The following is a 16,137-nucleotide window of genomic DNA, read 5'->3' on the forward strand; positions in this document are numbered from 1 at the left end:
TTTATATATATTTTTGGCTTCATTGACATCCTACAGTATACTCTCACTCGATTAGTTAGACATCGGTCATTTTTCTATCCCCAGTCCAGGGAGGTATTGTTCAGTGGTCACTGGAATCATGCCAGGGTACTTTATATGGCTATGCAGCTCTAGAACAATATTTACTCGGCTTTCCCATTTGTCTCTGTCTCCCTTGAAAACGTGGCAAAACGTGCCTAAACACAATCCGAAGACAAGGACGCACAGATCAGACAACACCGACACATCTGCGTACAAGCCTTGCTACGACACTGCCATTTCGAATGGACAAACCGCAATGCCCCCAATCCGCGTCTCTGGAGGTACCTGGGAATCCTGAGAAAGCGAAGTTGATACACGCCAATGTAGATGAAACATGCTGTCAGCATATTTTGCTTACTACCCAACGTGTGTCATCGTTCCGCATAGAATACGATGCACCAGGCGCGAAGCTCGGCTATAACTGAAAGCACCAATTATTAGAGCATGTTTTCGCGGATTGAGAGTTTCTTCAACTATAGGGGGTTAGCAGTGCCTTGTTATAGCAATATCGCTGACCCGTGAAATACGTAAAATGTCTGGAAACGACAGCTCCAAGGATAGCTAGCTCTTTCGTGCCATAATTTTATAGACATACTGGATTAGAAGCGCGAAGAGTAGGGAACAAAGAATAAGGGGACATGGGGGAAGAAGGAACAAGATGCTAAAGCGATGCTCCGAAGCCTTACCACGATCAATAAAGTCATCGATCGTGGTCATAAATGTCGAAACACTCGCACCAGTCACATGGATACAGAAGGAATGACTTCGTGTTTTTTTTTTTCTAAAAAAAAAAAAAAAAAAAAAAAAAAAAAAACTCGTGACTACTCTTTTGAAACGTGTCTATGGCATCGTATGCATGAGAACCAACCGTTCTTGACCTGATCTCCGATGCAAAACAAGCAGGGTTCGCTTGCGCAACGACCAGACAGTGACCAAGTGCTCGGCCGTTGCAGATAAGGGTATATACACGGGAGAACTCCGTAACCCAGGTAAATGACCAGATGAGAGAAGTGGGCATAGGGCTAAGGATCCCGTGTAGAAAATCTTTTTCGTCTCTGTGGTGATCTGAAACAGATGTCCAGCACTTGAAGAATTCGACATTGGAAATCCACCCCTAATGCATGAATTATGCACATTTACATATCAAGTCGAGAGACACGAATAAACAATTGCGTGTATGAACACGTCTTACATGGGATGTGTTAGTAGGTACTGCCTGTAATCGAGCGATCCGTGGATTAGGGTACAACTAGGCAAAACTTGACGCTGTCCGCACTGTGCCAGGTCCAGTATAAACCGGCTAAGTTATGGGATATCCAACGGTCTCTGTGTTTCTGCCTAAAGAAGGAAAACGACAACACTCTGTGAGTCTAAATGAGGCATTTACTTGCGAAAAGGCTGTAGAGATTGATTATGTTAAGCGGGAGATTATCTGGATTTGCCTCTAGGCAATAATCAACCTGAGGAATTGTCTCAGATCGGGTAATTCGGTGGCCTATGACCATAGGCACTATGTCAATAAGGAACCACAATAATTTATATTGCTCAAATATATGAATCACGAGATAGGATGGCACTAAGTAGGTACTGTCATAGGAAGCTGCCTGCACGGCTGTCACACCCATGGCCCTTCTTTCCTTTCCTGGACCTGGCCCCTTCGCATATAAAGCCCTTAATTCCATTGATGACCATGGCTCGAGCCGATATGCTCATCTGAGATGATTGCAACTTGCTACGTGCCAATAAAACGTTTTGATGAAGCGACTCCACAGCATTCAAAGTTATCACCGAACCGGCGGTCCAAGTTCTATGGTTCCCGACGTTCGGATGGAGCTGTACGGAGGGTACCAAAAGTGTCCACGGTTAGTCCCTGGTTGGACATTGCAGCCACGTGGAAATGACAGAGCCAAGTTTCAAATAAACACCGTGTTGCAGAGGCACTGATAACGAACAATAATATTTGCTCAGCAGTGGACCGTAATGAAATTTGAACGATTTATCCGTACGGTGGACTCCTATGTGGGTGTGCTAAAAGCATACTATTGATTCTTGTGGCAAGTGTGGGTAGCGATGACCTCAACATCAACAACCAGTCGAAACGAGTGGAACACGCGTTGCTGTGTCGTTCACAAGAGCTTGAAGTACAATTTCTGAAGCATCCGATTCATCTATAACCAATCAAACCACAGATGATGCTTGTCTACTCACCGTTCCGAGGATTGAATCAGGGAGATCTGAAGAGATGGAACTCGGGCTGTGACAGGCGGTGTCGCACACGTGACCCGCTCCTGGAGGGGGGCGACTAGTGGCTTAGCATTGGTCTGGCGTGTTTCAAAACACACCTGAACTCCTCCACCTATTGGTTTGAGTTAGCGCGCGCGAACACTGTGTGTTTCAGCTGCGTTGGCCCAAGTTTATTAATAACACTAGCCCGGATTCGGGTTTTGCGATTTCGGGGGATTCTCTGGTGTGTGTGTGCGTATGTGTCGGCAAACAAAACACAACTGGACCTGAGTACGTCGGATTGCTTCTGAAATGCCGGACGGGAGAGAACGAATCAGCATGTTGGACTCGTGTGTCTTGTTGAGTCCGAAACAATGTACAGGGATACCTAAGCCAATTCAGGGTTCGTGATTCGGACTCAGCCCGGACGATGCCCGCGCAGCTTCTCCTCGTCCCACCCGCCAATGACGAAAAGTCCACAACTCCCAGGGGGCGTTGCGCCTAGGGCGATGATGATGAATCGGATTGGTTTGGCCCCAGTCAATCAGCCTTCCCGTTTCACATTTTCCCTTATCCCCAGAGCCTCGACAGAGTCTACACTAGTAGGTTGGCTCCACGCCAAATAGAGGTCCCTGCTGAAAAAGTCGCCATCTGTATCTAGTAAAATAGTGACCATGCCTCTCGTCAATGGCCTCTTCTTTTCTGATCTTTTCTGACCTCTTCATCGCTGGAACGACTCACGCTAAACCTTTCCTTCCTTCAGTGACGCTCTTTGCTGCTTTCATCATCTGAGTCAGTCCTCACTGTAAGCCCCCCCAACGCCCTGCAGTATCAGCGCACCGTGCACACCCAAGCGGGTCAACCTTACGCTAATTTGAAATTATCACTACAGTTTAGCTGTTGGACGTATACTCTCTGCCCGCTCAAACTGGTTTTGACCTCCTCGTGGGGTTGAGCAGATTTCTTATTTTTATCTTTTCGGTGCCTCTTCTGGAAGAACTTTCTTGTTATTATTATTTACTTTCTTTCTTCAAAATCTTTTTTTCTCTCTTTGGATACTATCCTTCTCATTCCCCTCTTCGTGTGACGAGCTCTTTAGGGAAACGGGTTTGTGTGATGCTAAGCGCCGTGACCACTGCCGCATAACGAATGAAAAATCCCGTTTGGATCTAGTACCACTCTGGTATAGGTTCACTTCCTGAGACTATAACAGTGTGATCCTGTTGAACCCAGGGCATTGTGAAAGGGATAGGGAAAAAAAAGGGCATCTTTGATAATAGAAGAATAAGGTATGTTTGAAATTGTCATTTCTGCTTTTCTGCTATTATAGTCAGGTTTATTATTGTTCATTTGTTTATGATCTCCTGATTTCTGTTTATACGTATTACACCTTTGCTCTAGTTGGCTATTTCTGTCTTTGTTCGTCCAGTTCCCACCCCTTCAAGTGGTACCAGTTGTGGAGCTGTTTTGCGTGTTTGTTCTTTTTTTTTTTTGGTTGCAACCTTCCTTGTTTGCACTCAACCCTTGACAAGAAATCCGAAAGAGGAAGAGAGAGGGGAAGGGAATACCCATTTCCATACCAAGAGCACAAAGAAAACCAAAAGAGGGAGCGAGAAGGGAAAAAAAAGAGCTATGATCTCTTGAAAAAAAAAAAAAGAAAAGAAAAGAAAAGAAAAGAACGAGAAGAAAAGAAGCAAAAATACAGTGGCTTCCTTTTCTCTGGTCATTGATTACGATCTGTGATTTCTGATACACACATGATTCCGTTCCTCCACCCCCTGTGTTGTATCAGAATCATACCCACCCACTTACACTTGCCCATCACTTCCTATCTGATTTCTCTTGCCCTGACCACAAGGATCTTCACTCGGTCGTTGTTGTGGGTGACGGGAAGGAGAGCGGTACATACCAGCATCTCTCCGACTGGGGAGATGGAGACATGCCTACGTTGGGAAGAGACTGGCATCTGATTTGCGTGCTTTTGGCGCCCGTGATGCACATTCCAGCCTCCCAGACCAACCCGGGCGGCTAAATTTAGAGCTGCAGGCGATGAATGTTTTGCTTCGGCCGGGTCTGATTGGCTTCCCACATCTGGTTGACCGGAGGGTGTCTTCCTCATGCCCCACACCCAACGGTGGAATGATTGGCCTGCCGTCAAGAAACGCGGGCGGACGGTCCCAATCACGGCCTCCATCCACTCCCTTCCCGTCCTCTCAAACGAACTACTGCTGGAGCAAGTGGTTTATTCTTAGTGATCGTTTACCAGTATTACATGCTGCTGCTGGAACTGGTCTGGTCTATCCTATCCTGGAGGAACCTCTCTTTTCTCACACACAAACACACAACCACCACCAGTCGTGTGTTTCCCCTCTCCCTTCTCCCTCCCTCCCTCTCTCTCTTCCTCTGATTTCCTTCTTCCCCTCCTCTTCCCCTCTTAGTAGGGTACCTACTTCGCTAATCAATCGACGTGACCCATTTCTCTCCTTTGGCTTGTGGGCAGTCGTTCTTTTACTTCCCTTCTTACCCTCCTTTACCCTACTAGATTCCTACACTGGTTCTTTCGTCATTCCCCGGAGGAACGACTGCCCATGCGAATACCGGGCGGCAATTCCTCCAACTTTTTACTCCTCCATCTCAACCATTAATTCATTGGATTTTTTTTTTCCATGCAGTAATTTCTGACGCTGCATCTGTGTTACTTTTTTTCTTTTTTAATTTCTAGCTCTCCTTGACTCCGCTTTTTTATTTATTTTTCTGCTGCAGTGTTTTGATTGATCTGTTTTCTCATTTTATTATTTCCTGTTGGCACTGCACACCACTGTCCTTTCCTTTACATCACTGACACATCTTCAAGAGGTACCAGACCTCTTGTGGCGACTTTTGGTATGTTCACGTCTTTCTTACATGCATTGCTAGACGTCCATTCTTCCGGCTCGCTTCCATACCTCCCAACGTTCAATGCTCTACGCCCGGGACAACCGCAGAATTTTGCTCTGATCCCATTGTTGCTTCCTTTCTTTTAAGGTTCAGCTTGCCGGCCTTGTTTCACCCTCCTTGCAGCTCTATTTGCTTGGTTTCTTGCGACCTGAACATCTGCACTTTGCGAAGCCACAAAGCTTGAACATGGAAACTGATTGTGCTCTTTCAAAAAGGTCATTTGCTCTGGTAGCAAGTGCGACACTTTCTTCTTTCCCTCCGTCTGGATGCGATTGCTGTCCTGCGGTTTTTGCGCCGGCGTTTTGTGAGAGCTGTATACCTGAAAGGGTGTCGCCTTTCAAGCGCAGGTCTGTACTGAAGTCTGGATTCATCATGCCCGTTCAGACTAGTCCACCGTCAGTACCGGATTCATTCCCATCCTTTATGTCAGTGTTTGGTGGGAGACCACTTAGCATTGCCGACAGAGAGGAGCAGACGACAGGAATAAAACCTCTCGACGTGCCCACTAATGTCACCGTTAACACATCGCGACGCCCTCTACCTTTTAAGCACCGTGAGAGCATCTCGTCGATGACATCAGCGTCTACTGATTCGTCGCCGACCACCACCATTTCCACCTTCGATTCGCCTTCTGGCCCAGAGACATCTCCCAGCTCTTCCCCGGAATCTCCGACGTCCATGCCACTGTCGTATACCAAATTCATGCCATCCCCGCGCAATGTCGAGAGCCACTCGCTCTCGACAGCCCATAACAACCTTTCCAAATTGTCGTCCGACACACCGAATCCCGTGCGCCCAGACTCTCCCGGCAGGCGGGCACGAAACCTGAAAAATTTATCCTTGAGAATGCCTCCACCCTCACAGTCTTCCCGGCCGCCAATTGCGACAGCATCCATTGTTGAAACAACCTCTCAACACCATCTGTCCGCGCCACCATCGCCGGTACACATCCCTCCCAAAAGCACACGCCGAAAACCGGCAAATCTCACCATTCGGACTCCCGGCTTTGATAGATCGTTTTCTAGCAATATCTCTGAAGTTCCTCCTACCCCACTCGGCCGGCAACCGTTGCGACATACCGAATCTTCACCATCACTAAATTCGATCTTCTCCCCTTCATTTGGTCCCAAAGGTGGCATGCAACTACCTAGGCCCATGACCCATCATGGCAGTCGACGGCCATCGGCTTCGGAGGATAACCCGTCACCTTTGCAGCCAGTCCCCGATGAAAACTCAGTTTCTGGCAGTGTGCTCCATGAATTGGATGAGGAGGATGATCACCTAGACTCGAGAGAGTCCACTAGACGCAATGAGCGGGGCTACCCGAATGGGCCTATCCAAATCTACGACTCCGGAGTCTACTTGTACTTGGAACCGACAGTACAAGAAGCGTCGCAGTTTGATGTTGTCGTCAACGTGGCCAAGGAAGTAGTAAATCCATTCACCAACACAAACACCAACAACGGATCTGTCATGAGTGTCCTTCGGAATGCGTCTACAAATCCCAAGGCGGTGCCGACCGAAGTTCCAGAAACAGCCATGTCAGACATTTCCTTTAAGTCCGCCTTTGAGTACCCCCCGAATGAGTCACTGCCTCCCACACCTCGCAACGACGCATCCAAGCCCGAATACATCCATGTGGGCTGGGACCACAACTCAGAAATACTCGAAGATCTCTACCCCCTCTGCGAGCTCATCGATTCGCGCATTTCACAGGGGAAAAAGGTCCTTGTTCACTGTCAGCTGGGTGCCAGCCGATCCGCTTCGCTGGTCATCGCATATGGTTTATACAAAAACCGGCATCTGGATTTCAACTCCATGTACGAGATTGTCAAGGGGAGGAGTCAATGGGTGGGCCCTAATATGAGCCTTATCTACCAATTGACGGATTTCCGTTCGCGGTTGCTCCAGGGTGGCCCTTCAAAACCGGCGCCTGAGGAGTGGTTTGCGGAAGGACTTCGGAGGGGCTCTGAACCGCAACCCTCTCGAACGGAGGCGATGAGCCAGCCCGTAATCGTGACTCCAGCTCTACCGGCTTCATGCGCTGGTTTGTCGCAGGCTTCGACGAGCTCACTCTCGGTGCCTTCGACAAACCAGACTACGCCTACTTCTGCTGAAAGTCTAAGTTTTCCTAAAACCCCTTCGCATAAGCGAAGCTTATCCCCGCGGCCATTAACCCTGCGGAAGTCAAGCTTCCAAGTCGGCGACTCGGCAGTACGATCGATCCGTCCAGAGTCCTTATTGAATTCATGGCGTTCGGAGAGCGGGCCTTACTCCTTAGCAAAGACCGACATCTTCATGCGGGATGGCCCGGCAGAACCACCTGCTCTCTTTTCACCTAGAACGACTGGTTTTCTAGCGGCACCGATGTCACAGTCAATCTCTAGTCAACTGGAGAATAATGGGCTGCACGGCTTCCGGTTCGGGTCGCGGATAGCGGATCCTAGGTCTCCTCCCCCAGGAAACGAGCGCCTGATCATGAGAAATATTGACGAATTCTTATAATTCTTCTGCTTTGATGTTTTTTTGAGACGGAGTTCGCTCAGGGTCATCTCTGAGGATACGTCCTTGAAACGATTGCATGACTGTTTGACATGCCCTATTGAGGCTCACTGTCGTTTTTTCCCTTTTCCTCCTTGCACAAAAAGAGCTTACTGCTGGCTTCTCTTCGTTTCCCTTTTCTCCTTTTCGCTACTGCCTTTCTTAGCTTATTTACATTTGCCTCTGGGCTTCTATTCTGATGATCTGATGACCAAAGCGGGCTTTGCAGTCGTTATTTTCTCATTTTCTCACACTACCTTCGCTAATTGGCATTTTCAATTTGTCAACCGGTGGCTTCATGTTGCGTCTTAAAGGGTGACATTGCATGCTTATTACCGGCGTCCTGGGTGTTATCAAAAGAGATAAAGGTGGCGAGAACTCGTACCTGACCATGTAATACTATTCGTTGGGGTCTATACTTTTCGCTTCCATTCGTTTTTCATACTGTCTTATCTCACTCTTTATTTACACCGTGATTATTGCATCGCGGTTTACGGCGAAATACCCAAGGGGCTACTTTATTCTTGAATACAAGGAGTTAAACAAGTGCATATAAGATCTCCAGGCAGTAAATAAGGAAGCCTTGACTAGTAGAGTGTAGCGTTCAATTGCAACCTTGCCGCGGTTCTAAATTCCGCGGGGTCTAATTTTATCTCCCGCGCGGCTCTCCAAACTTCCCGTCGACCATTTCAACACGAAAATTCCCATAGACCACCACAGCGTGTTTCCCTGAACAGAAAGGATCAAAAATATGGCAGAAGAAAGCCATCCAAGTCACCTCGCGCCCAGCGAACTGGGAACCAAGGACTAGTGAGTCCCAATCCATTGCACAATTTGAAAAACCTGTACCCCGCTACCCCTCCATCCATATGCATCACATTCTGCAATCATACCCCAAGCTGCCCAGCAATATTCTAAAAACAAGAATGGAAAAAAAAAAAGGAAAAGAAAAACATCCATAAGAGCACCACATGCACCTCCCCCTCCCCAAACAAACTAACAAGAAAAAAAAAAAAACAAAGCTGGGAAACCTTCTACGCGCGAACCCTCACACACATCTCCACAAAACAAACCCCCCAACAAGAGACCACGAACGCGGACTCCGATGCCGAATCGATCGACGACGACGACGACCCGGGCACATCATGGTTCTCCGAACACAACGCCCCCGATAAAGTGCTCCAGTTCCTGGCCGCCGAGGACTTCCCGCTGGCACCGTGCAACAACACGGGGGCCAGCCACCCCAGCATCCTGGACCTGGGCACGGGGAACGGGAGCATGCTGGCTCTGTTGCGCAAGCGGGGCGGGTTCCGGGGCGTGATGGTCGGAGTGGATTATTCGGCGCGGAGCGTGGAGTTGGCGCGCGAGTTGCAGAGGTTGAAGATGCATTCGGCTTATTTGACGGATGATGAGGATGAGGAGGAGGAGGGTGCTGGGGATGGCCCGGAGATTCGATTTGAGGAGTGGGATATCTTGCATTCGGCGGAGGAGGTGGCGGAGCAGGGGAAGTTGGATTGGTTTCCGTATGGGGAGGGCGGGTTTGATATTGTGCTTGATAAGGGGACGTTTGACGCTGTTTCGCTGTCGGAGGAGGTGGTTGAGGGCGATGCGGATGCTTCAGTGGCCGGGAAGAAGGTGCAGAGGCGGGTTTGTGAGATGTATCCGGGGGTTGCGAGACGGTTGGTGAAGAAGGGTGGGTTTTTGGTGGTTACTAGCTGTAACTGGACTGAGGAGGAGTTGGTGATGTGGTTTACCAGGGAGAAGGAGGAGGGCGATCGGTTGGAGGTTTGGGGGCGTGTTGAGTATCCCCGGTTTAGATTTGGGGGCAAGGAGGGTCAGGGAGTTTGTACGGTGTGTTTTCAGAGGGTTTGATCATATACCCAGTGGGTTTGTAGATAGATGGAGTTTGTTTTATTCTTTTTGATGTTCTATCAGGCTGTATAGTCGTCACGTTTCATCAGTCATGATGTATAGATCCATTGGCATATATCGCTTTATGGATGCTGGCTTGAGGGGGGCTTTTACCCTGGGGAATTGAATCCCCAGGTCGACTCTACTCTCCCTTTCTCCTGAGGAGAGCAACTACACACCATCTCTTGCGGTTTTCGGGGCCTTCGCCCTCCCGCTCAGGTACCCAGTCCCGACGGACCTCCTTCCCGTCTTCCGTCCCGGAATTGAGATCCCGTTCATAGATCCGCTCAATCTCCAGTCCGTTGTTCACTGCAGTTTCGAAGAACCCGGCCACGATGGCTCGCCCGGTGTGAAACCCGGCAACCACCCAGACCTTGCCGCCAGGTGCAAGGAACCATTTCATCGTATTCACGAGGTTCTCGTGCTGCGAGGCCATCCAGTAGCAATCCGCGCCGATGATCCGGGTGAAGGTTCCTTTCTTCTCGACGGCCCAGGGATCGCTCTCCAGTGTTCCCCACTCATGGGGTTTAATAATAACCTCAGTAGTGCAGGAAGACTTGCGGACGTTGTGGTCGACGTTGAAGGCGATGGCGCCAGCAAAGGCGGGAGAAGAGGGGTGGTCGGTAATGGTAACCGTAGAGGCTTGCGCAAGGGCACAGACTACAGATGGTAATGCGGCACCTGCAGGATAAGATTAGTCCGATAGATCTATGGCTTTAAGGAATTGCAAGGAAGAGAAACCAGGGGAAGACAAACCAGCGCCCAATTCAAGCACACTCTCCCCCGTAACGTTCCACATCGCCGTGTCGGAATCCAATTGTCCCGCCGAAGAGAGCTGCTCTGCGTTTTCAACCCCCTCTGCGACCACCATGGCGGCACTCCATAAAAAGTGTGCAAACAGCCTTCGCCCTTGGTCCACATCGTTTACTTTCCCATCTGCGCGGGGGAGACCTGCTGCGATCTCTTCCGAGCGATTGTCGCTCTGGTGGGGGTAGGAGGGGACCATGATATCAAGAGCGCCATAGCGCGGGGAGCTGTACAGGAGGTGCTGCCCAGGATCACCGTGAAAAGAGGGAGCATCATCTGGAAATAGGTGGGGAAGGAAAGCTCCAAAGAGGTCCTCGGGAGATTCGTCCTCAACGGAGTCCTCATCGTGGAAATCGGGAGGAGGGGCTGATGGGGAGGAAGATAAGGGTGTACGGCGGCGGGGGAGGGGTCGGAGGCGGGAGTGGAGCATTGTCAATTGACGTTATGGGGCAATAGATCCCCAGGATTGTAGTTCTAGCAAAAGTACAGCTCTTCCGGTATCCTACCGTTAATCCTCAAACCAAGCGATATCTTCCTGTTGACACTTGAAAGGTGAACCTGCAAAAAGTTGTATGGTTCAAATCTTCTGATTGGTTTGGGGATAGGCGGTCGTGATTTGTGTCGGCAGAATACTCCGCCTGCAAGTCATGGGTCACATGTTGCACATGATCGGTTTGGATCTGGAACGCCTGCTGGATCTGGGGATCATCCCAGCATTTTTTGTCCACGAGACAGCGGTCATATCAACATGGGCAAATATGAAGACTAACCCCAGACTGTTTCGGCTTGTCCATATATGTCTGGACTGGTCCACTGAGGTAACGGTGTCTGGCCTTGACTGAGAAGGATGTCCGGGATCTAAAACAGATGATTGTGACCAGTTGTGGACTTAGATGTTGAAGGAACAGTTTCTTCAGAATGAAAATAGTTGGCTCTTGGCTGTAGAATAAGAGTACTCTGATGCGTGACGATAAGGCGATCAAACACAGAGATCTTCCTCACAGGCAATGGTATGGGTACGCCATTGCGCTGGTCTAGTAGACTAATACCTTTAAAATTGAAAGATTACGTGACTGCTTCATTCAAAATGACAGTCTCGGTGCTCAGTGGCATTATGGCCAAAACGATAGTGGGATACTTAGCACGCAAAGCAACGTAAGCAACACCGATGGCGGACAATGCAATCGCCTGAGACATTCCTTCGAGAATCACTCGTCAAAGCCGAATCGATGCCTGGGGCTAACGCTGTGGCGTGCTACAGTTGAAACTGGCTCTTTGTGGTGTGATTGAGACCGACTATTTGTCTACTTACTTCTTGATACAGGGTATCTTGTGCTACATGTATCTACAATTAATCTTACACAGATAAAGAACATCCGAACCACTGATTCACATAAGTAAAAAAAAAATAATAATAAATAAAAATAAAAATAAAAAATAAAGGAAAAAAGAAAGAAAAAGAAGAAAAATAATAATTGATAATAATCAAGAATGGCTCAGCCATGGAACCAGGCTCCGAAGGAATGCACTTGACTTGCAGTTTAGGGTATTAGTACCCAGTCAGTAGGTATTGGCCATGTGTCCAATGACCTGTCAGTGCAGCTGGCGGATCTTCATCTTGGCTGAATCGCAAGTTAACCGCTATACTACGGTTGGACATAGGTCCCTCAACCATTGGATGTGCCTTACCTCTGGGAAAGTTTATGGTCGTTCGAATGATAGGCAGGTTTACCTTTCCCTCCGTACCTGAGCGTACCTTACTAGTAGTACTATACATGCTATAAATGGTCCCTAACCTCAGGTACTCTGGCGGTAAGATAAGGTCTTGGGAACCAGCAGCCGTACCGTATCGAATTGACCCCAGTCAGCCCTTTCCCAGTTTATTCCCCATTTGTAGGGTGATTGGCAATGGGGGACGGGGGCGTCATCCAATCATACCGTACGGTACGGCCATGGGGGATGACATCATGTATCCACCGACCAGGCCCTAGACCGGTCGATGCGTCGATTCCTACGTATTACGGTATGGTCACCGGGACGGAGTACAGCACAGATCACCCATTGAGTGATTTTTTTGGGGCTTGCGATCGCTGTAATGTATTGCCGGCGGTAATGAATCGAGGGGGATGAACTGTACTCCGGAGTACGGTACCTACTCAACGAAGATGCCAATCAGTTTTACTCCTCTTGCTATGTTTTGTCAATGAATGAGATTGTTTTTGTATGAAGATGTTTCTTATTTAATTAAATTTCCTTTTTGAGGGGGGGTAATCTGCACTTGTCAGAAGATCACACCAGCTATGGCCAATTATGTGTCCCTTGGATTTTATTAATCCCTCCTTCTGGGAACTAGTACTGCAAACTGAGATGTTGCCTGAAATTTGATGATCTACTATTTGGTTCCTCGATTTTGCTACCCATAACAGTTACCATACAGCATGGCCTCGTGCTGTGCTGAGCAGGTGACCATACGGACACAGGTCACTGACTAATGCAGTTTCATACCTGAACTAAGAAACATAAAGGAATGAAAAAGAGAAGAATAGAAAAAGAATTTTTTCCCGTTGAGAATGAAATATGACCGTTTCAGCTCTGGCAAGGTCCATTTCTTTTTCCAAGTCTCCAGAGTCCCATTATTATGGGGGCCTGGAACTGAATGACAACATCACCAGAGCCATTTCCTTGCCTGGACATTGAATTCCCAGATGCGAGTGGAGCAAATCACATCACCCTCTTTGCCTGCTGGTTAGTCAGGAACAACTGTTTCTGCCCTGACGGTCTGACAGCAATGATTGGCAGTCTGAAGGATTTTCCGTCTGTTTTGACTCTCTTAAAAAAAATTGGTTTGAACAATTTTCTTTTTCAAAGAACTAGTTATGAATGGAATCATTTGTTGTATTTTTCTCAATTTTGTTTCTTTTTCTAAAGATTTATTTTTAAAATCTCCGGAATAATAACCAACCCAACCGGAGATCACCCAAACCCCCGCATTGCTTGGAATCCATTCTGTCAACTAGTGAACCCAAAGGCCCCGCAGAAGCTGTTATTTTTTTTGGGAATTTTTTAATTTTTTTTCCCTTTGCATTTTTATTTGAATTTACTTTACTACCTTAACACACTTTGGAAGGTGTGTCTTGAAGTCTGTTGTGTACCACCATTACCGTACCGGATTCCTCGTGCATCCATTCATTCAACTTCTCCTCCATCGTGCTTCTTGCTCTCTTGTTTCTTTCTCCTCTTTTTTTTTTTGTTCTCTCCTCTTCGTCAACCTTTTTTCCCTTTTTCTCCTCCCTTTACTTCTCCTCTGTCGCTATACCTCTCTCTTCCACCTCTTCTTGTCCACTCTTTCAACCTCCGCTTCCATTTAAACCAATCCTCCTCAATTGCCCAACCATTGCCACCCCTAGCCCATTTTACTTCAGCCTCACTACTAGGTACCGGCACACTATTCTAGAATTCGCCCCCAAGCCAGACGAAACTCTCCTTCTGCCTTTTTTTTTTTTTTTATTTCCCTCCCCTTCCACGTCCATCTTGCTCTCCATCCCTTTGGATCACCGCCAAATTAGTATACCCAACGGTTTTGATCATACTATCTTCAAGTGGGCTTCAGGGGATTGATCACCCGAGAGTCCACGTACTCACCATGGCCTCATTCAAGGTACGGCGTTTGCCGCCATATTCTGCATTTAGTCCCTTTGGACCAAGTAGTACTCTTGGATAAATCGCTAATTCTAATGGTTTCGTCCATTGAACAGGAATTGTCTCTTTCTCGCCCTCTACCTCAGTCCAACCCACGCCACCATGCCCACTCCATCTCTCTCGGTGCGGTCAACGCTAATCATCGGGTAACTCGTCGTAAAAGTGTCACCACTGCTGCTGTCGCCAACGCTGCCGCCGCCGCCGTCGCTGCCTCCTTGAAGGATTCAGCTGGGGAGTCCGTAGGAGTTTCTGTGCCTTCGCATCGTCGAGGGAGCCGAAAAGGCTTGGAATCTAGTTCGGTCGGAGCCCCCTCCGGCTTCGGCTCTTATTTCTCACGGAGCATGAATAGCCCCGGCCATGAGCCGCCGGTCGCTCGCAAGGCCTCGCCAACCAACTCAAATGACGTATCCCCGACAACCCTCGCGACCGTAGATGGAAACAATTCCGCCAGCAAGTCCGCCAACAATAATAAGAACCGAAACCGTCGGGCCAGCGAGGGATCGCACCTTATCAAAAGCGAAGGGAAGCGCCCCATGACAGAACTTCGCTGCGATCGTTGCGGGAAAGGGTATAAGCATGGCAGTTGCTTGTCTAAGCATATGTGTGTATCCTCCCCTAACATGCCATCCTACCGTCTGGCTCGATCCGGGGTAAATGCGCCATGTCGGCTCTGTGCAAGGTCGCCTTCGTGGTCATTCAGCTCCCCTTATTCTCCAATCCCTTTTCACCCCCTTGTCATCCTGGGCCACACTCGATTGACGTTTTATGGTACTTAGGTGGGAACATGACCCTGCATGGGCTATTACCTCGAAACTCCTGATCTCTAAGCATCAGCAAGTCCAGCTGCTCGAGGCAGCCTCCGTGTTGGTAAACATGAACCAGGACGATCCGCCAGAGGGCGTGGAGGCCGAGTCGGAAGCATCGTCCGCGTCCCCTGATGCCTCGTCAGAACTTCGAGATGGGCTCAGCTCTGCAGAGACCACTCCGCCCCCGATGGATGAGGATGACGAGGACGATGAAGACATGTCCCCCGAGCCAACTATGGAGAAGCGGTTCAGTGTCAGCACTGCATCGGGTCTCTTCTCCCACTCGTATCAGTCCATGCCCTCGAGCTCCTTCACCGGTAGTGCTCCATGGCACTCGCCGGCGTTCTCACACTACCGCCACTCAAGTATCGATACCCGACCGTCGACCGCAGAAGCCAAATTACACGAAGACGACGAGGCTGATCTCGCTGCAGCCATCGGTCTCTGCACTTTCAACACCCCTCGCACGAGGCCAGTGCCAATGTCCCCTAGTGTACCCCCCGTCCCTGAATTGCCAAGTCGCTTCCTTGACCAGGCCGGCGCGAGTGGTAACGAGAGTCAGAGCTTGGATCAGTCGGCAACCAAGGAGGCAGATGCCCTTTTTCCGAACTCTACTCCAAACATTTTCCTCTCGCTCTCGTATAACCCTTCCCTGTCGTACAAGGTGTCAGACGAGCGAGAGGTGAAGATGGGCGATGCGGATCGCACCACACGGCAAAGTCGCAATGCAGACGTTGATTTTGGGCACCGGTCCACTGCGGCTGATGAGGACGACGATGGCGTTTTTGGTCGGATGGAGGAGTAAACAACCCCTCATCTTATACCCTGTTGGATCATCTTTCTGTGTGATTCTCACGAACCTCTCTTCGGCCATGGATTCTAGCCGATTGGGCTGCTGCGCTGCGGCAGTACCTTTTCATGACATGTACGAGCTCGCGCGTATTTTGCGAACGTTGGTTTTTTCTGTGGTTACTTGTCCTGTTTGAACAACCCCTTTTTGCGTGTATGACAGGTTACTAGGGAATGTATCACCCGTCGGCACTTCGTGTGACCTTGGGGCCCTGGTATGCATGATTGATTTGAATGGATCGTCCCGGTCTTATTACTTTTATTCTTTGCCTTCTCTCTTTTCATTGGTTTCTCCCTCTCTCTC

General features: G+C 48.9%; 4 protein-coding genes across 4 annotated transcripts; 3 read left to right on the forward strand and 1 right to left on the reverse strand.

The window, feature by feature from the left end:
• The first annotated feature begins 5,197 nt into the window (after positions 1 to 5,197).
• On the forward strand, positions 5,198 to 8,296 carry dspD (putative protein-tyrosine phosphatase). Its single transcript, XM_032083150.1, has 2 exons — positions 5,198 to 5,307; positions 5,436 to 8,296. Exon 2 carries the CDS (start codon positions 5,593 to 5,595, stop codon positions 7,723 to 7,725), a length of 2,133 nt encoding a protein of 710 aa, XP_031937057.1. The 5' UTR covers positions 5,198 to 5,307; positions 5,436 to 5,592; the 3' UTR covers positions 7,726 to 8,296.
• Positions 8,297 to 8,363: 67 nt separating this feature from the next.
• On the forward strand, positions 8,364 to 9,724 carry BDV37DRAFT_225499 (putative S-adenosylmethionine-dependent methyltransferase). Its single transcript, XM_032080250.1, has 2 exons — positions 8,364 to 8,571; positions 8,784 to 9,724. Exons 1-2 carry the CDS (start codon positions 8,513 to 8,515, stop codon positions 9,631 to 9,633), a joined length of 909 nt encoding a protein of 302 aa, XP_031937058.1. The 5' UTR covers positions 8,364 to 8,512; the 3' UTR covers positions 9,634 to 9,724.
• BDV37DRAFT_225496 (putative nicotinamide N-methyltransferase) lies at positions 9,724 to 11,017 on the reverse strand. The gene is made up of 2 exons (XM_032080249.1): positions 10,429 to 11,017; positions 9,724 to 10,353 (listed from the first exon to the last, which is right to left on the reverse strand). The coding sequence occupies exons 1-2, from the start codon at positions 10,907 to 10,909 to the stop codon at positions 9,815 to 9,817; spliced, it is 1,020 nt and encodes a 339-aa protein (XP_031937059.1). The 5' UTR covers positions 10,910 to 11,017; the 3' UTR covers positions 9,724 to 9,814.
• A 3,105-nt stretch (positions 11,018 to 14,122) lies between these two features.
• On the forward strand, positions 14,123 to 15,789 carry BDV37DRAFT_275010 (putative C2H2 finger domain protein; the record flags this gene model as incomplete). Its single annotated transcript, XM_032085324.1, has 3 exons — positions 14,123 to 14,137; positions 14,235 to 14,779; positions 14,955 to 15,789. 3 exons carry the CDS (start codon positions 14,123 to 14,125, stop codon positions 15,787 to 15,789), a joined length of 1,395 nt encoding a protein of 464 aa, XP_031937060.1.
• Between the last annotated feature and the right edge of the window lie 348 nt (positions 15,790 to 16,137).

The sequence above is a fragment of the Aspergillus pseudonomiae genome, assembly GCF_009193645.1.
Source record: "Aspergillus pseudonomiae strain CBS 119388 unplaced genomic scaffold BDV37scaffold_90, whole genome shotgun sequence".
Taxonomy (NCBI): Eukaryota; Fungi; Ascomycota; class Eurotiomycetes; order Eurotiales; family Aspergillaceae; genus Aspergillus; species Aspergillus pseudonomiae.